Source organism: Amblyomma mixtum, chromosome 6 (genome assembly GCF_055824585.1).
Source record: "Amblyomma mixtum isolate Tamu chromosome 6, ASM5582458v1, whole genome shotgun sequence".
NCBI classification, from domain to species: Eukaryota; Metazoa; Arthropoda; class Arachnida; order Ixodida; family Ixodidae; genus Amblyomma; species Amblyomma mixtum.
Window position 1 is genome coordinate 110,506,301 of NC_143017.1, and position 20,399 is coordinate 110,526,699.

General features: G+C 45.6%; 1 protein-coding gene across 2 annotated transcripts in view; it reads left to right on the plus strand.

The window, feature by feature from the left end:
- Positions 1-19,924, plus strand: part of Pex19 (peroxisomal biogenesis factor 19) — a 21,937-nt gene extending 2,013 nt beyond the window's left edge. The window contains exons 2-8 of one of the 2 annotated variants that reach the window (XM_089548777.1): positions 2,109-2,173; positions 5,340-5,511; positions 9,089-9,171; positions 12,138-12,317; positions 13,727-13,903; positions 15,612-15,653; positions 17,676-19,924. In XM_089548777.1, the coding sequence (XP_089404903.1) occupies positions 2,109-2,173; positions 5,340-5,511; positions 9,089-9,171; positions 12,138-12,317; positions 13,727-13,903; positions 15,612-15,653; positions 17,676-17,750 (794 nt within the window). In that variant the 3' untranslated portion in view covers positions 17,751-19,924. The remainder of the gene's footprint in view (positions 1-2,108; positions 2,174-5,339; positions 5,512-9,088; positions 9,172-12,137; positions 12,318-13,726; positions 13,904-15,611; positions 15,654-17,675) is intronic. The other variant, XM_089548778.1, reaches the window with a different exon arrangement.
- The last annotated feature ends 475 nt before the right edge of the window (positions 19,925-20,399 follow it).

The following is a 20,399-nucleotide window of genomic DNA, read 5'->3' on the forward strand; positions in this document are numbered from 1 at the left end:
ACGACATTATAGAGGGGAGTGGTTAAAGCAATACAAGAAAACATAGAAGTGTGAGCGTAATTTTACAGAAGGTTGCTAGTTATACAATGTTAGCTAATGCATTCTTGGAATAAACTGTGAGCATTAGTCACAGAACACATTAAGTAAACTTGGATGCATTTAAAAGAATACTGGGACCTACACTTTTTTTCATACATCAGGTATAACGCTGTGAAAGGTACAGAAGTATTCGCATGAAGAAATAAAGGGAGGCACGTTACTCTGTCCTCGTTTTGTCACTGAGCAGTCTAAGACCTAAGAAGGCAAAAGCGCGTCGTCATCACTAAGCGCGCATTTAATCGAGCTCATGACGGATGTATCATGTAGTAGATATACAGGCAAAGAGTTTATTACTTATTGCTCACCACAAGGAATGCACTATTTTTTGATCGCTGATGTAGACAGCATAAACAAGTACGCTGGCTTTGACAGTGCTGCACCTGATGTATGAAACTGCTTAGTCAAGACAGGCTGCCTACAGTCCTGCTCCACTGAAATGTTCGTGCAGCGCGTTGCCGTTTTTTAAACCGTGGCGTTCTCATGATAGGGCACCAGCTACAAAACACAAGGAAGCTGCTCCAAACTGAGTCTTCGCTTGCTACAAAGCCTGCTCCAGAATGCTCTCAGACATTCCCACCACTGCCACAGCTTCGAAAATGGCATCATTTGACAGGATTGAAGGGCGGCTCAGAAACTTTTCTGACCTATATATGCATTTTACTGAAAATTTCGCAGTAAGCTGTCTTCTGATAGTTTCCGATACTTTGTGTTTAATTTCTGAGCGTTGAGTGTGTGATGCCACGAGCCGTATGCGTGTTGATGTCCATGTGCTGGAGGAAAGAGCCTGTCAGGATAAACTCAAGAGGTTTTGTGACAGTATCGGCGGCATCTGTGACCTATTGCGATGTCACACATTGGTGATATCGCGTTTTGGTTTTGTTTCTGGTTTTTGCTCTTTTATAATTGTTTCTCACGTTATTCTGAGCAACTATTAATCGAAACTGAGATGGGGGGGTCTAAGAAATATAACGCAATAGCCAACACACCATTTTTTAAAATCTTCCAGAGTTGCAGAGATTAAACACCATGTTTTAAAATCTTCCAGAGTTGCAGAGATTAAAAAAAAAAAAATTGGAGGCTTATCAAGGTTAAGCCCAGTGGATGCGAAGCATGTTATAGGCATTCTTCGCGTTCTTCATCGGTTTCCGTAGCACGCTGCAGCCTTCGTTTTGCAATCCTATTATTAACGTCCTTAGCGTTTGGAGGCATCTTGACCGCATACACGCCCGGCGCAAAGACGCTGGCGCGGTTGCAGGCATAGAGACTGACGCGACGGCGGGCGCGCGCCGCTTCATCCCTGGCGTGACGTCATATATCACGTGATGCAGCGATGGTGGCGCCGCCGTCGCGCGTGACGCGACGGCGCGAACCGAAGCGTGGAGGCCTCCGCCGGGCGACGTCCGACGGCGCGATATGAGGCCCCATCTGCAGCCTGTGTGACATCATCACGTGACGTCATGTCACGTGACCTACTTGAAGGTCACTTGAAGGTCAATGGTGGCCACTGCCGGGCGTCGCGCGAAGGCCCGAAACCTACGTTAATATGCTTCGCATAAAAAAAGCTGTTCGGAATACGTTGCAGTCTCACCCAAAATGTCACCCCACTGCATCTTTGCATCAGTAGGCTACAGTGCAGCCATGGTCTTTCTGTAGTGATCGAAGGACTATGGTGTAATGAAAACTTGCCTCTTTTTTTTTCCATTTTTTTTACCCTCTGTTAGTTGTCAGTGGCTAAACTGGTCTTTCATGCCTTATGGATTCACATGGGAACTTGAGGTCCCGCCGTGCTAATGTGAGGTATCCCAGCTCCTTTTTATCGTTTCTATCTGGGTCGCTCTTTGTAGCTGCACTTGGTATTCATTGTCAGCTCCATTTGTCGATAGGTGGATGTTCGTTCAGTGCGGCTGATAAAACTGTTGTCATTTATTACAGCTGCTGAGTGTTCCTCCTCCTTGCTTGACAGCTGGTGGGGCAGTATGAGGTGAAACGCTCTGCTTGTGCTGACGCAGGTGCATTGCAAGACTTTGAGAAGCCTGCAGCAAAGAAGGCTGATGGTGATGCCAGCAAAAGCAAGGTATGTATGTGCGTGGCTGCCGTTGAGGTGTGCTGCCACATGAAAGGAGGAACGTCTACTACTGCACCAGATTGTGACATTCTTGCTCAGCTGCCGCGGTGGCTCAGCGGTTATGGTGCTCGGCTGCTGACCCAAAAGACGCGGGTTCGATCCCGGCTGCGGCGGCTAGAATTTCTTTGGAGGAGAAATTCTAGAGGCCTGTGTACTGTGCGATGTCAGTGCACGTTAAAGAACCCCAGGTGGTCGAAATTTCCGGAGCCCTTCACTACGGCGTCTCTCATAGCCTTAGTCGCTTTGGGACGTTAAACCCCATAAACCAAACCAAACCAAACCAAGTGTATGGTGATACTAATTGGTTACTTGAGGGATCTGTTAGGCATGCATCAATCTTTCGTAGCATAATTAGTTGAGAAAAGGCCTACAGCTGGAGTGAGCCAACAAACAGTCCCTGTAGCGTGCCTTGCCTGGCTTACTGAACAGGCGGTCAGGTCATTCAAGTTTAGAATTTTTTGGAGATTCCTATAGGGGTGTGCGAATATCAAATTTTTCGAATACGAATACTTGGTTCCGAATATCGAATCGAATATCGAATAATCAAGGACAGACGTATTTAACCACTGCAAAACATTATTTGAGCACCCAAGAACATCACAGTTCAACTATCAGTGATGAAATGAACACAAAAGGTTTGTGTGGCTGCACAAAAAGTACCAAAGTCTCGAACGTTATTCTTAGAAGAGTGGAAATATCAGAGAAGATGGCTGGTACACAGCATTGATTAAGGCTAGCTTGCCATCAGCACGAACGCGCGTTGCTGGGATGAGCATGAAAGGTTGTCGTGAAGGAAAACCCGCTGCTCCACATGATCAGGCAGAAGTAGTTCCCTTCTGGCTGAAACGACTCCTCCAGCCACAGAAAATGCCCTCTCGCTTGGCACTGAACTGGCACGTATTGCGAGGTACTTCGTGCACAGCTCTGACTATACCAACTTCGCAGGTATAGCCACAAAGAAGCTCACCAGCGCAGTCAGCTACTGCATGACCCAACGTCGGGTCGAATATTCAAAACAACACGAATACTTGGATTTCGAATCGAATATGAATACTAAAAATATAATATTCGAATTATATTTGAAAATATCGAATATTCGCACACCCCTAGATTCCTAATTTTCAGTCTCTTAACTTTGTTATGGAAGCATCATATTACCATATGCAGTGTTTTTTAATGTATTTGTGATTTTATGCCAAACGACCTAGACCTTCCACTCGGCAGTCCTTCATTTCTTTTTTAAAAAATGGTTCTATTGTGTCACTGTAGTAAACGTGTCCTAGCATGGTGTGGTGAAAAAAAAAAAGCAGATTTATTCTGGCACGACTGCTTTGTTACGTTCGCAGATGATAGCAAGGCCCATTGCAGTAGCAAAATTCGTAAAATATCAAATCAAATTTTTTTATGCATCACTGCGAAATTTTTTTATAGTAATGATCGTGAATGAAGTTTATTTTACTCGAAATAAAAGGGAGATTAAACTTGTCAATTTGAATTATTTTGAATTTTTTCTTACTGTAGCCATTCCAAGTATTTTCACATTTTTTTTTTCCAAAAGGCAGAAAAGCTGATAAAAATGCCTTGGAATGTGGTGCACATAGATCGTGTCAGAGAATAATATTCCAGGCTTGGAAAAAACTGCGTTCTGCTGTATGTTTAGCTGTTAACAGCATGGTGAGGTAGTACTAGTTGTTTAGAGCAAAAATATGAAAGGTAATGTATTGGATAAGGCAATCCAACTCCAAAAGAATTTGTTTGAAGAGGTTTGGTCATCACTTTTTGTTTTCATTCATAGAAAGAGAGGAGCACAGGCCATTATTTTTGGAAAATGTTTTGAAGTGTGGTGGGTGGTAGTTGATGTTCTGAAAATAGGTCAACAGTTTCGGTTGAAGGGCTTTTCAGTTATTTGTCAGTTATTTGTAATGTGAACTGCTGTCTGCGTGATACTAACTGGATCTGTTGAACCTGTAATTTTGTTATTCTTTTAAATTTTTATAATTCGGGGCTGTTTTCCAAGACTGCATTGCATAGGGGCTTGTGTGTGCAGAGCGTGTTGAAAAATACTTGGAGGACACCTAATTTTCATTAGCTGTGACAGTGTGATAGCATAAGAATCTTGTTCTGAGCGTGCCAACCATTCTCAAGCAGCGCATTGCTCCGCCTGGATCAGAACCACCTCATCCGTCCACAGTAATCCCTCTGCGAGTACTTCCCATGCCAGCCACCTTCTGGCCTCACCCTCCTCTCTCTCCCACTAGTGGAGAGGGCTATTTCCCTCACCCCATTTTGCCACCTGCCAACGATGCAGCTGGCTGTTCCATGTACCAGCCGCTGCGAAGGCTCAGTAGTTATGGTGCTTGGCTGCTGTCTGGAAAGACGCTCGTTCGATTCCGGCCGCGGCAGTCAGATTTCGACGGAGTCCTCCACTGCGGCGTCTCTCCTAGCCCGAGTCGTTTTGGGATGTTAATCTCTATAAATCATGATTCATCTTCCATGCGCCTTCCGTGGCAAGTGGTATACTCGTTACCACCCTTGTTAATGGCAAAGTGTGGCACCATCGGTGGGTGTCGGGACATGAGGCACTTATGGTGTCGTCGTAAAATATTCCAGTTGGTGCCCTAGGTTTGCCTGTCTAGCACTTGCTATGGCGATACACACAATAGTGTTAAAAACCTTTTCTGCTTCATACTTCTGCTCAGGGCACTGCCTTTGTGATCTCAAAGCCTCATATACACAAACCTGCTTTTTGGTCTATGGCATTTCTTTATGGGCTGTATATCTGCTGCAGTGGTCAGCAGATTTGATGTCTGGCCGCTGTGCCTAAGGTTGCAAGGTTGACTGCTGTCTGCGGTGGCCGCATTTGGCAGAAGTTGAAATGCAAAAATGCTCGTGGGCTGTGCGGCGTTGGTGCATGTCCAAGAACCTCAGGTGGTTGCAGTTGATCTGGAGCCCTCCACTGCGGCACTTCTCATAGTCTATTTGCAGCTTTGGGATGTTAAACCGTGCATACCAATTGCGTGGCAATTTTTTTTCGCTGCGTGTGTGGGAGCTAAGTTGTCCTTACTAATTTTTGTAGTATTGGTTCACAGTGAGCTGAGGATGTCTGTTCCCCCAGGATGACGGGTCGACAGCGCCAGCAGCAGCAGCACTGGGAGGCAGTGGCGACCAGCCACACCCGTGGACGGCTGAGTTTGGCCAGTTTGCGGACGTGATGCAGGGCTTGCTGCGTGAGGATCCCCAGCTACAGGAGCAGTTCACCCGCATCGCCCAGAGCGCCAATAGGGCAGGTGGGCAGCTGCGCTGGCACTGAATGCATGGGAAAGGGACTGTTTGCCTCATCATTTTTTGCTGTGCAGTTGCAGTCACACTCACACTCCTGGAAAGTTTAAAAGAAGCAAGGACACCAAATTTTAGTTGCGCGTTTTTTCCTGCGTAACGAGGCATAACATTAATATGCATTGATCATCACACAGGGTTCATCTACTACAGATAAATAATTTATACATATATATAAGTTGGGGAAGTCACATTGAAAAACTTAATAGATTCTTCAACGCTTTGACCAGGGACTGGTCTTTTTCTTGAAAAAGAAAACTTACTGTATTTTAATCAGTCGCCTTGAAGATTTTGATATTCCTTATGCATATAGGTAAGGGCTACACATGTAGATTCAAAATGGATGCGTAGTTAAAGCAGCGTCCTCAGAATTTAGCTTGAAAACTGAAGTGAAAATTGCACTTTTGGGTAAGTGCAGCACCCTAACAAAATTACAGAAAAAAAAAGTGTGGCCCCCCCCTACCTGCGTATGTATGGTGTAATTGAATTTCTTCTCTCGTGCTGCTTTGGCTTGGTTCAGCAGCCAAAAGATGGCTGTGACGTCAAAGTTTAGTGTAGGTCACGTGAGGCATGAAAAAATTACTGAATAACCGCTCCTTCTTCATTCCTTGTCGTTCCAGATCGTGAGGGTGGCTGGCTTTTGCACTGCAGGGATTTAAATTGACAAAGTAGCGACTACATCCCAGGTTTTCATGCTCCAGGTGACCTGTACTGAGCTTTGATGTCGCAGCCATCGTTGGGTGTTGAAATCGAAATAGCATGAGAAAAAAAATTTTATTAATAAATTATTCACCTTATTATGCAAATACCAGGTGGCAATCTGTGTACAGTAATGGCTTGCATACCATTGCAGAGAAGAAAACATGCAACCAATAATTTGCTGTCTGTGCTGTATATCTGTGCGCTGCCTCGTGCATGACATGGGTGTCTGCATAAACAATGAGGCTCTCCGAAGTGGCACAAAGTGCTGGTGTCACTGAGACTTGTGCACTTTTGCACCTAATCCTCGGGAAGATTGTGTCTCATCTGGCAAGGATGTTTGAAGATGGGCCCACTAGTTTTGAGTGTTCTGGACTTTGGGAGGCAAACCTGTTGTGGAACATTTTTAGTATTGCTGGCTGCCTGTGTTCTGCCTATGTTGGAGCTGTGTGCATTCCTCATTATGTCAGTACCCTCTGAAGTGCTGGAGGCCAAAACTGCACTATGGCATCTCTTGTAGCCCATGTGCAGCTTCCAGCTGTTAAATGTTACATACCACATGCCTGTTTCAATGGACATTTGAAGAACTGTAACTCTTTAAGACTTCTGTAACCCTTTAAAGGGACGCTGAGGAGAAATTGAAGTTGGCTTGTATCGATAAATTACCAGCTCCTGATTACAAAAAACGCCACTCATACTGACAACAACGCTCTTGTAACATAGAAAAGAGCAAGAACCAAAATACAGGTATCGTCGCCACAGGCCGCACTTGCAAGTACAAGCATGATGACGTCATAGGACAAGACAGCGTTGCTAGAACCAACACTGGGACACGAGAAGCCACGAATCACTGAGGCTGACAAACGAAGGTTGCGCGGTTGAATACTGAAGTAAGTTTTGTTTTGAAACCAATAGCGCGCTTTTATCACACAAGGAAGATCGACAAAAGACAACCTGAATGTTGTAAGCGAAGAAAATCAATACTTAGCGGCGCCACAGGCGGCTTGATGAGTTTCGGTATATCATGGTACTTCGCGTCTGTGCACTCTGCATGCCTGTGTGGTTTCGTTTTTGACGCACCTCTATTTACAAGCGTGGAACAGCAGAGGAACTCCAAGTGTCGCTCCAAATGATAGTTAACTTTTGAAGGAGCCTGTTAAGGTTGGTCAGATGATCGCCACGGTCGATGAAGAACTATGATGGCACGATTTTCGGTGATCGTACAAGGCAGTTTGCAGTGTAAAGAGCACCTTGAGTCTTCTTATGCTCGCCCGGCGAAACGTTCCCGGTTGTGCCAGGCAACTCCCAACTACTTGAAGCTCTGTAGGGCTGAGGTCGCTGAAGTGCAGGCCGGAGTTATTAGACATTTTTAGCGTACCGTGTTCCTGTTACCGGTACCTGAGTTCCGGGAGCCCGCGCACAGCCAATTCATGCGCAAACTCCTTGACATCGCCAGATGGCGCCACGTACCCGGCAGCTACGCGCGCGCCTGCAGCATCGGGACCAATCTGCGCCTGCTCACCAGCGGTAGGCGGGCTCCCGGTACTCCGCTAACGGTAACGAGGTACATGGTCGTTGACGACTTCGAGAACGGGATCCATCGTAACGCTGGCAAAACGCCGGTCCAAACGTAAACGAAGGGACGGTAGCGACGGCTGCAATAGCCGATAGATGCCTTCAACGTGCGGCCGGCAGTAGCTTTCATTTCGGCTGCTGCTAGGCCGCACTGCTAGCCGCCAGAAATCAGAGTCTGCGTTACGTCATGTGCACGTCATGTTTCACGTCACTTAGTCCTGTGTCGTCATAAGAGAGTCCCAAGTTTGAATCAGCCGCCACGGTGGCTCAGTGGTTATGGTGCTCGGCTGCTGACCCGAAAGACGCGGGTTCAATCCCGGCCGCGGCGGTTGAATTTCTTTGGAGGAGAAATTCTAGAGGCCCGTGTACTGTGCGATGTCAGTGCACGTTAAAGAACCCCAGGTGGTCGAAATTTCCGGAGCCCTCCACTAGGGCGTCTCTCATAGCCTTAGTCGCTTTGGGACGTTAAACCCCACAAACCAACCAACCAAGTTTGAATAAGAGTGGCGGGAAAAACTTTTTAAACTTCGAATCCAAATTTCTTAGAAATAAATGCATCTCTCGCTGCCGGCCAAGTGGCAACAAAGCCATGAAACGCCGAACTATCCGATTTTGCTATAAAAAGAAATATTAATAGAGCTCTCCTCACTGTCCCTTTAAGACTTCCAGTTGTGCAATTTCTTTCCATAAGCAACGCTTCTTTTATGGCAGCTATTGCCCTCCAGTTAGCACTGGAGAAGTTGCATGACGAGCATTGCTGTCAGAGGTTTGTGGGGTTAGCGGTACTGGCACTAGGCTCAAGGACACTTGGATGTAAGTGACAGTGTGGCAGACTTTGTGATGCAGAACGTGTGGCTGATTGTGACGTGCTTAGACAGAACTGCAATCTTTGAAATAAAAGGGGTGTTATGTGTGCCAGATGCACTTTGGTACAGCAGATGGTGGACGCAGTTAGTATGTTACTTTTACGTTATATACTGCTAGATATGATGAAGATGACTTTATCCTAATGGCGCAAGACAGCTTGGTCAAAGAGTGCCTTGGGTTATGTCTTTGGTCCGCTTCAGGTGACGTCAAAAACCCACCTTTTAGATGGATTGCTATGAGGAAAGAAAAAGGCTAGGTGCACCATTTGGTGCCTGCTTTCGAAAGGAGGGAGGCAGGGCTGTTGCTGTCCTGTGTTCTGCTAATTTCATTTTTGTTGGAAAAAGCACCGACACTCTTATTGGGTGCATCGTTTTGCTTACATCGCAGCGTCAGCAGCCTCTGATGAGGAGTTTGCTGCCACATTGAACGAGACCCTGCGGAGCATCTCAGATACAGCCATTGCCTTTGGGGTGAGCAGTGTTTGCACTCGACCTGTATGGCAGCCAAGCCATGTAATACGTGGTGCGCAGTCAGCTGCGGCCTGCTGATGAGTCTGCGGGCTTGAGACTAGCAACTTTCACTTGGCGTTCACTATGTGGACACACTCTCTGGCTGGCTGGCTAGGCGCTGATCTGTGTGCAAGAAACTGACTGCTGGTTGCTAAGCCTTTGTAAAGAGATGTTCAGCAGCAGCTTTTTATGGTCTCGAATGTGCTGTTCGCTCTGTCATTGTGGGGTGCCCTGTGTGCGCTAAGGCACAAATGGTGGAAGCACTGGCACATGCAGTTGCGTACAGTGAACACCACAATTCCTTGATGCAGGGAGCAGTGCCTCTCCTCTTTGCTCCCAATTTCTGGTTACACCAACACTGAAAAATCGGGAACAAATAAAAATTATCTTAATATTTATAGCTTTTATAGAACAGCTTTCTATACGTTTCATTTTAGTTCGCATTTCAATGTTTCCTTACTACGAGTGTCGCAGCCTTCATCTTGGACTAACATTGAGAACCTTGATTACATTTTAGGAAGCAGCTTGAAAAAAATTGTGGTTTATGAGGAAAGGAAATGGCACAGTAACTATTTCACTTCTTGATGGACACCTCAACCACACTTTGAGGGAATGCAGTGAAAGAAGAGAGAGAGAGAAAGAGGTGTGGTAGTAATAGAGGGCTCCAGGATAATTTTGACCACCTAAGAATTCTTAAGTGGGTCAGTGCCGCGGTCAGCAGCTTGAGTTTGCACAGGATTTGGCTTGATAGTGATTCAGTTGGTCACGCGGCAGTGCCAGATCTGCATTGAGTTCGATCCCGAATATATCGAATTATTGCTTATATCGAACTTATGTCGAAGTGTAGCAGTGTTGATCACAATATCGAACTTCCGTTTAGTTGAACATTCGATGTGTTGAACTAGTACGTGCCACACCCATGCGAGTGGCATCTCTCATAATGGTGCTTCTGTGAACTTTTTTGCACGCTGAGCCGGGTCGGCTGCATGGCCTTGGTTGGTTGCATGGCTTTACAGTGGTAGCGCTGTAAAACCGCGAGACAATGTGAATGCGGGGTGTGCTTGAGCTGTGGCCTTTGGTCTGGCGGGCTTATTTTTAATGTGACATCGCTGCCATGCTGGGAAGTCAGTGTTTGGTGCACCAGTTGTCGTGGTGAAGCCTGCCTAGCTGACCAAAGGCTTGTGGCAGCTCTCGCATGGCCTGCTTTGCTGCTGAAGGTGACACAAAAATCAACTGTACCCTAATTCTAATTGGATGTTATTGCATATGGTCGACCGGCAACAGAATTAGGCCTCTTATTATTGGCAGCGGCTTCTCTCAAAGCACTGTTCACTGTGGCTTTGACGTGAAGCGAGCTAAGGCTAGTGACACTCAGCAAGCAGTGTGCTGCCAGTATGCTGGCAGGCTTCATGTCGCTGCAGGAAGTGCGCCACTAGCGGGGTGCACAGTTTTCATGCTTCTCTGCTATAGATAAGCTTATCTGTTGCAGTGTTTATATATCGAGTTGTCGATATATTGAACAATTCTGCGATCCGTACGAGAAGCTTTTAGTAGGGAAGTGTCCAAAGTTCGTGGTGTTTTTTCTGTTGTTCTTGCCCCTTTGGACGTGACTCATGAAGTTCCTGTAGAGGACACAGATTTCTAGACTTGAGCCTGCAGTTTTCACCTTGCAGTGTGTGCTGGTCTTTCGAGCTTAGGGCTTAATAAACCGTTGCTACCATACAGTTCCGCGCACTCGAAGCTTGTTAAAAGAAAAATTGTCATGTCAAGCTTCAGGAGTGCACTTACGAAATCCTGTCTACATCAAACCGAATGCAGCTTTAGTAACCAGGTAGAGAGGCTTACTGCTTGTGGCTATCCGCGTCAAGTGCTTTCTTCTGTGGCTGAAGTTTTGTTGAAGAAACTGAAATGCTTCCCCAGCCCTGAATGTCCAACAAGTAAACGAGTAGCAGCCATTCCGTATATCCACAAGATATCACATAATTTGAAAAGTGTTGGAAAAAGAGTCGGTCATTATGCCTAATGGCAAACAGCCCGAATAAAAAAAAGAAAGAGTCGAAGTGGATGTTATTTTTTCGGCCCCCCATTAAGTTATCAAGCTTGTGCATGCGCGTCAACAACCCAGGGAAAACTATCCCCAATTGCCCGAAAAGTCATGAGTGCAAATTCGTGAAGTGTCAAAAAAATGTTGTGTATTCCATTCCTCTCACTTGCAATAGGCTTTATATTGGCCAGACAGGAGTGCTTAAATGATAGGCCTATCATTAAATGATAGGCCTCAGGCAGCACCGCATTAATGTTGATAACACAGTCTCGTAATCTCAGCATGCATTGCTGTGAGTGCGATTGCTCCCCACAGTTTAATTTTTGCCGAGTTGTTGCTAGGAACAAAAACCAGCTTCGAATATCAAGAAGTATGGTGATACATGTGTAAGTGCTGCATCTGTTTCTTTATCACAAAAAGAACTTTGCTTCCTGAATTGCACATCTTAGCTTGTGTTGGCTTGCAGGGATCCGGGTGCATGAATGAGCTCTATGCGTTGTTTTCTATTTTGGTGCCTAAATGCATTTATACGCGCAGCGTGCCGAATAAATGTCAGTTGTTAGTTTAGTGCTGTGTTGTCCGTTTCCTTCTTTTCTCTGCTCTCTGCTTTGGCCTTCGGCCTTGCGCTGTTTCAGTGATACCGTGCATAACCAACTCGCCCATCAGTCTGCGCTTTCGAGTTCGACCACTGCATTTATTCTGACTCAAACTGAGCATATACATTTTATTGTTTGTGTAGGATGGAATGCAGTCATTGCTTTAATCTTTACGCTATTGCACAACGCTAGTTAAGCTTGTAAGCATATGGCCACAGAAGGCCATGCGATTTACTTATCCACCATGGCATTTAAGGTGTGCAGTGCAAACATTGCGCTCCTTTCAGGACCCTCCAACGGAAGAGGAGCTGTCCCGGCTTGTCGGCTCCATGGGCTTAGATGGAAATGCTGGCGGCGCCCTCAACGGTGGGGACGTCCCAGGCCTGGTGACCATGATGCAGGGTATGATGCAGAATCTACTCTCAAAGGACCTCCTGTACCCAGCACTCAGGGACATTGTCGACAAGGTATGATGGGCATGGAAAGAGGTTTATGGCAAACTAAGGCAGGAGTTGTCTACCATAGGTGTGTTAGGGACCCTAGTAGTGGGGTGCTTCAGGGGGGTAGCTTGTGACACACTAAAGATAGAGCGTAACATGTGTGAGGACCATGATGCACTATTGTGCAACCTGATGTGCAAGCGCTTCTGCACCTGTGGTGAGCAGAGCAATGACTAACCTGTTTTCAGAGCCAAAAGTCGCGTGGGCCACTGTCCGAATGCGTTGTCAGCGTCTGATGCGGAGCGCTTCAGTTTTCGTGCGGAACACAGGGATTGCACAAGAGGGTTTCCCGGTGCACGTCTACATTTCCTGTGTCTTGACCTTCAGCTCTGTGTTCTGCCTTCCTTGCTGTGACCCGAAGCAAGTTTGTCATGTGTAACTTGGTATTTGAACCATTATTTATATCTGGTCAATTGAAGTAAAGCAGTGGGGGTCTCACCGTAAAGACGTATCAAAACTGTTAATGGTTTCTTGTTCATTAAGAGGGGACAAGGCGGGTTGCATATTTACATTTGAAATGAGTAAAGTAATGATCAGCGATCATTCATCATTAGATTGCAGCTTCTCTGTTTATTACGTAATGCCTAACAAGATGGGTTTCCTATTGGAGTGTTGGTTGCATCGCTCCTTAGCATGGCTGAAAGCCTCGGCTGTGGCATTTGTGATTGCGGTGAAGTGACTGAGCATGCATGCAAAGTGCACGATTACAGCTAGGTGTAATGACCTGGATGTAAAGGAAATTGGCGAAGAAGATGGGGTCAGGCTCGTCTTATTTTAGTGTAGCCACCGCATCTAAAGAATCCCTTGGTGCTGCTACAAGACTTCAGCATCTCTGTGGATGACATCATGAAGTCTTATAAAAAGTATATGTATGTGTTTGTAGTATCAGTAAAGAAAAAAAGGAAATGAAAGGACAACTTTTTGGTGAATCTACGGCCTTTGTCATGTCTGTTAGTAGTGCTGTTACTAAAAATGCTACAGCCAGTATCTCAAGTGTCAGTTGAAATTGTGATTTTTTTTCTGAAATTAGTGACAGGCCGATAACAGTGCACTCTGTTGGTAGGTGGCACTGAGAGGTGCATTTCCTTATGCTCCGCGACAGCTTTTCTGGGCAATGGAGTGGAAGCTACAGAACTAAAACACATCCTCTCTTCCTACACAGTGGAATATAGGCCCTGGTTGCAGTTAATATTTGCAGTGTGTCACAGTTACAGGTGTTTCTTCCTGGTAGTCTTCTCTTCATTCCCAAGAAAAGTTGTTGCCTCATATGCAGATTGTACCTGTCCATTAAGCCCGTTATACTTAGCGGTGCGGGCTGGGATGCATTTTTCTTCGTTTTTTTCTTCTAGTCCCAATATAATTTGTGTCCATTGCAGTACCCAGACTGGCTGGCTGACAAGCGGTCCTCATTGGCAGACGGCGAGTATGAGCGGTACAACCGACAGTTTGGCCTAATGCGACGGGTGTGCGAGGAGTTTGAAGCTGAACAGGCGTCAGATGCAGCCGAGGTTAAACAGGCTCGCTTCGAGCGCGTGCTCAGTCTCATGCAGAAGGTGAGCGCTGCCCTACCGGCTGTGTTGCATTGGGAAGAATGCAGGCTGGAATGTGTACTTATTAGTATTTGCAGTATGAGCAGTGCCATGTGATGATACCTGTAGTAGTCTGATACCTATAGTAGGTGTATAGTCTGATACCTATAGTAGGTACCTCAGGCTAGCACCTGTCTGCTGGGTGCGTTTGGAACTTGTTGACCACCGTAGCTCCCATCAGCGGGTCACACTGGCGAGATAGCCCGTTTACTGTCTGGTGAAGGTCATGACTCGGGTGGTTTTAGTATGCGTATAGCAGTGGAACAGGGGTGCGGTGTAGCTGTTGGTATATTGTGTTCACCTTTCAGGAAGACAAAAACGCTGGGAGACTTCGTTTGCAGCTCTCAGCAGAGCTCTTCTTATACTGTTGCACTGAAGGGTTGTGTCATACTTACAAAGTAATGACAGTTATTGTTACATACAGCATTATTCACAGAATATACCTGCCATGGTGGCTTTGGCATCTGTCTGCCAAGCTCAAGGCTGTTGGCTCACTTCCTGGCTACAGCTGCTGCATTTTCTGTGTGCTGTGCGGTGTCGGCACATGTTAAAAAAATCCCAGACTGGTTGAAAACAATCCGAAGTCTTTTACTATGGAGTCCCTCACAGCCCAGATGCAGCTTTGGGACTTACACGCGCCATGTCATGGAATGTACACCTTGCGATATGCTCTCAGAAAGGCACAGCTGCATTTTGCTATTGTAAGTGATAGGTGTAACGTTAAGAGATCGGAAGCGGGCGGAGTGGGTGAGGGAACAAACGCGGGTTAATGACATCTTAGTTGAAATCAAGAGGAAGAAATGGGCTTGGGCAGGGCATGTAATGCGAAGGCAAGATAACCGCTGGTCCTTAAGGGTAACGGAGTGGATTCCAAGAGAAAGCAAACGTAGCAGGGGGCGGCAGAAGGGGACGGCACCAAGAATTCTGGCACGTTCCAAGTTCTAGAACTCATTTCGGTTGCCAGATGTTGTATTCCACTATGCCAGGACTTCTAAATACCTTTTGTACCAGCAACATACAACTGGAAAAATGCAGCTTGCGTTCCATCAAAACCAGGTTCCTCTCGTAACTTGTCAATGTAAATGAATGGTGGAAGAGTGATCTGTACCATGTGTATATTTTTGTTTTCTTAATAGTATTTCATCTAAAAACTAACAGAGTATGAATTGATATGTGATTACTTTGTGTGCTGTTTCGCTGTATGCCATGTACAGGGGGGCGCCGGCGCTTTCAAGCGAAAATTTTTTCGCTTTTTGCCGGTGCCTACCCAGGTCTTTTTGGTGTAAATAAAAAAGAAAAAAAAAGTGGGCGGATGAGATTAAGAAGTTTGCGGGGATACAGTGGCGGCAACTGACAAAGGACAGGGTTAATTGGAGAGACATGGGAGAGGCCTTTGCCCTGCAGTGGGTGTAGTCAGGCTGATGATGATGATGATGAAGTGTATTTTGTACTCCGGTAAACTTTCCTTAAGCAATATATTTTCATGTGGACTGAAAACATGTTGGTGCACAGAAATGCAAGGTTGTGTGGATGCTTGGCTTTGCCATGATTGGTTAGCCTTTCCAATAGCAGTGCCTGCCACATTTTTTTTCAATTTCCATCTCTGGCACTCTGTGCGTCAGTATGTATGACATAAGAAGCGTGGCTTATTACAAGCTGCTCTTTTTTCCAGATGCAAGAGTGTGGCCATCCACCTAAAGACCTGGTTGAGATTGTGAGTGTTTTTTTTTTTTTTGCTTCCTCTATGTTCCCACATCTATGCTCTGTGGTGCCAAGCAAGGAGATGCAAACTTGCCACATTGGGTTTTGCTCTTGGGTGCATGTTCACCTAGCTGTGGCATTCCAAACTGATCAGATGGCTCGCCAGTCATCGTCCTGGCCGACCAGGCCCAGTTAGCCCCTCAATGGTTCTGGACGAACTCACCTCGTCATCAGTATTTACTTCCTGGATAACTTTCGATGAACACAGTTCGTCAAAGGGTGTTTCTCTATTTATATACAAAATAGATGGCAGTAGCCATTTTCTTATCAGCACTGTCATTGAATGATATTTTTCTCACTGCTGTATTTCCTGGCATAATGTACGCAATTTTCTTCCCCCAGAAATTGTGAGGGGGGGGTTGTTGTTTATTATGCCAGGTAAAACATTCAGAAAAATTTTGAAGTGGTAAAAACGTCACAAAAAGTAGTCTGGTAGAATAAATACGTCATTCGGTTCGACTCAGCTTCCAAATAGAACAAAATGCACCCCTCAGTACAGTTTCCGTCTTTGAGAGCGCAGACAAATTTTATCGTAAGCCCGCATGTATGACTAGGTAGCAGGCCGTAATACTCTGCAGAGAGAGCAGAACTAGAGTTCACTCTAGCAGAGCTCGATCACAAGATTCAGTGCTAAGATCGAAGAGAGAAATCCTTTGTGAACAGCCGTGATTTCTCTTGGTTGTCGGATTCCTTGCGGAACATTCTTATTGGCTGTTCGTCCCATAAGTTAAGGTTCAACAGTGTTGCCTATTGACAGATGTATAGTTGTTTTGACATTCAAAAAAGACCACTGGCTAGCATTCACTATCATCAGCAGCAGTCTGCACGCCAGAAGAATGGGGGTGCGCTCATTACGCTGAAAGAAAAAAATAAATTGCACTTTTCATGAGCCAAATTAGGAGGTGTATTCATTCTTTCGAGTGTGTTCATTGCGTCAGTAAATGCGGTAGATGGCCATGGGCATTCCTTGTTGCTGAGGCACTGATGGACTGGAGCGACAGCGATGCGTGCTTTGGCTGAGGTCACCCTGTTTGCGTGATATTTTTTGACGCATTTTAACAAATGTGGCATCTTCTGTGTGGCATTCTAGTGCGGTAGATCGCTGTCCGTGAGATGATAATAGCGCAAGTGATCAGGATATTGACTTCGTGTTTCATTCTTCTAGCAAAGAAGACGGTGACGGCATTCTAGATGGCAGCGAGTCATGATCTGGTGTAGATGGTACGAGAAGGCTCTGAGCAAAATGCTGTGTTTTGAGCTGTACCACATTGTTGGTAGCAGTTTGGATGGCATCAGTGGAGCGACAGTGCATTTCAAAACAATTCAATACACTTCTGCTATGAATTAGGGCTCCAGGACTGAAGTGGGCAATGCAGAGTAGCAAATAAACAATTGTTATTTGCTGTACAGATTTTTCCAGATATTTTTTTTTAAAACATGTTATTCAAGCATTTCACGTCATTAAAAAAAAATGAGCCATTATGGTACCGTTATTTCTTTTAAAACTGAGCCCTTAAGGGCTTAAAGAGACTTTGAGGACAAATTTAAATTGGCCTGTATCGACAGATTACCATCGATATGTTTCAGTGGCCGGGCGACCACTGTCACCGAGAGTGGAGGTTTTATAAGGTAGCAAGGACCAAAAAGAAAGGAAGTACAGGCATCGCCTTTACCAGCTGGTTTTGCTAATAAACTACAGTGCATCAACCCATTTTTATGGGGCACAGATACCAGGGCCTAGGCTACACTGCCATTCGCGTCAACCTGTCCTTCTTGGTATAGACGTCACAGGCTTGAATCGACCGGTGGTAAGATTATTAAATGCAGTTCTCTCAGCAGTAGATGCGTCTTTTGTTGCAGGATAAGCATCGATGTAGCCAGAAAGAGTCATGGAATCGGCTTTTACAGAGAACATGAATTGGATGGACTTCTCCTTAGCATCCGTCTAATCCCTCCTCTTTTTTTTTTCTTGCAGGGGCCTGACATCGGCCTGGACGAACATGGGAACATGCGCGTCCCGGGGATGCCTGAGCAGTGCGCTATAATGTAAAGAGACATTGGTGTACGCAGACAGACTGGTGTTGGCCACACCGTGGACAATTTCCGCCACATACGCGACGAGCAGGTCAACGCCTTGTGCCCATTAATCCGAGGTTAGCCGAATGGACCGTGTCACATTCACATGGCCATGTTTGGAGTTGCGGAGCACTGTGCGAGGTGGTGATACAAGTGGGCAGTTTGTTGGCAAGCTTGTTTTTACGCGGGCATCTTCAGAGAGCCGAGACGACTGTATAGTTTGGTTGTGCAATTGTTGTCAGTATGAGAGGCATGCATCCCAGAGATTAGTTCTCACTGGAAGGCAGCATTTCTTGTGGATCAACCCTTATCATTGCCTTCATCCCAGTCTAGATTTTCCAGCTCAGTTCGAGGGCCGATGCCATTCAAGTCGCATGCGTTGGCTTTCTTCATCATAAGAAGATGGTAGAGTTGCGTTCCCACTTCTGACTGCAGTTACCTGTTTTGTTTTGACGTTATGGTTCCGGTGAGCATTTTGTACATTAGGCTTATAAGTCGGTGGCTGTATTTTTTCGCGCTTGTCATTTCCACTTACGGTCGCTTCATTTAATTAGCTACTGTATTTTGAAACATATAAAATGGAAAAATTGTACTCATGCTTAGGTATTCAAAGTCAGTAGCACTGGACCCATGCGGTTGAATCTGCAGACATTCTGAAGATAGGGGGATGATTTTTGGAACCAAGAGGGCAATCTTGCACTTTTTGTACTGCCTGCTCTTGTGGCCATGCTGCGCCATAAGCTATGCTTGCGGGCTTGCTTTGGTGCAAGAGTGATGCAGGGCGGTAGGTAAATGGCTGCGTTGCTTTTTTTCGACCATCACAATACTGGAATCGCAATGTGGAATGCAGAGTTCGGGGCATGACTGTGTGGATACAGTGTTGTTTGCTGCAGTTCGGTGTAAAGCACTGCTTCTTTTGTGTTCTGGCAGCATTTTAGGTGCACTCACAGTGTTTTTTATGTGATAAAAGATAATTTTGTTATTGTAGCCGCTTGCTTTTATTAGAAACTGCATTATTTATTTTTTAATGTTATTAGCATTGCCAGTCTGGTGTTTTATGATCAAGCTCAGTGCCACACTTGACAGTGCACTTTCCTGCGCTAAATGGCAGTCACCGAGTTCATCAGTTTAACTCTCTCTTCAGTGTTGAATCTCTTGGCGTGAGTTGGCAGCTGTTCCTTTTTCTCTTCAGCAGCTGCTGGTGTGCCTTTCTGGAGGTGCTGGTAGCATTTAATAGTCCCTATGCCTGGGTTTGCATGGTTAAAAACATGTTTCATCCTGTCTTATTTCGTGCTTAGCGATGCCAATTATCACTGTGGCTTCCTTGCCCTCGCGACTTTGTTCAGTAGGTTGTAGTCTTCGTATTAATACTCTGTTACTCTAAAGAAGTGTATCTGCTATTTGCATACAAGCACATTTGATATGGGTATAATTGCTCATTCTGCCTGCAGGTATTTGCTTCAAGCATTGAGTGCGAACACTAGTGTTTTCTCCAGTATGAGGTTGTGCCGTGCAGTCTTGGTGCGAAAGGTGTAGAGTTATGATCTTGTGTTTAGTGTCAGCAGTAACATTGCGGGGGGGAACTGCATCACTTGCTCACGCTCACAAAACTTTCATGGCTACCTGTGTAAATTTTTTGAAAAAACATTATGTTCTTGACAACATTCATTGTATTTGCTTTCATGGTAGGTATGGTGCTCAACTGGGAGAAAAATTGTATCTTCTATAATTATTCAAACGAGGGGGCCAGCCGAGATGCCAGTCTTGTAAACTGACAGTCTACTTGGCAGCAACACTAGCAGCTAATGGCTGGCTGCATGTCAATACTTTGTTTGAAATTTCCTGATGGTTTGAAATTTTTTGATGGGAAGATATACTACCCATTCTGAAATGATCATATTTATGGTCGTAGCTGCACTTTGATGGGAATGACATGTTTTTTTGGCTTTGATGCCCGGAAGTGAGAACTCTGGTAGTTCTGTAGGGCTTGGATTCAGATTTTAGCCAGAATTGTGGCCTTGTTGTCACGGTACGGTTTGTAGTGCAGTATTCGTCTTCTCTTTCCTTGTGCATTTTTTCTTTTGTACAGAGAAGACAAGTACAGATAATCAAACTGGAACAGAAGTAAAGCAGATATTTTCATGCTTTTATTGCCTTCATTTTTCAATGTCTGTTATTATTATAACACAGCCATTATGGCAAGGCTTGGATATATGTTCAAGTCATAGTGTAAAAATATATTTAGGTGCTGAGACTGTGCCAAGCGGTGCGACCAGATCTTGTTCGCCGCTCATTGTGCTTCTTTTTACCGTGGACGGATGGTGCCACTCTACAGAGGCTTCTCTATGCACTGAGCTGTGGCGGCCGTGCTGCAGGTATTGAGAGATGTCGGTGCCGTGATATGTACTATCGCGCTCAATATGAGTTGCAACGCGCGGTCATCGACCGGGGTTCGTTCCGTAGTGTGCCTCCTCCAAACAGTCGCTCGGAATTCTGGGAGAAACTTTTTCCTGAGCGGGGGTGCTGTTTCCTGGAACAGCAGTTTCTCCCAGAATTCCGAGCGACTGTTTGGAGGAGGCACACCACGGAACGAGCCCCGGTCGATGACCGCGCGTTGCAACTC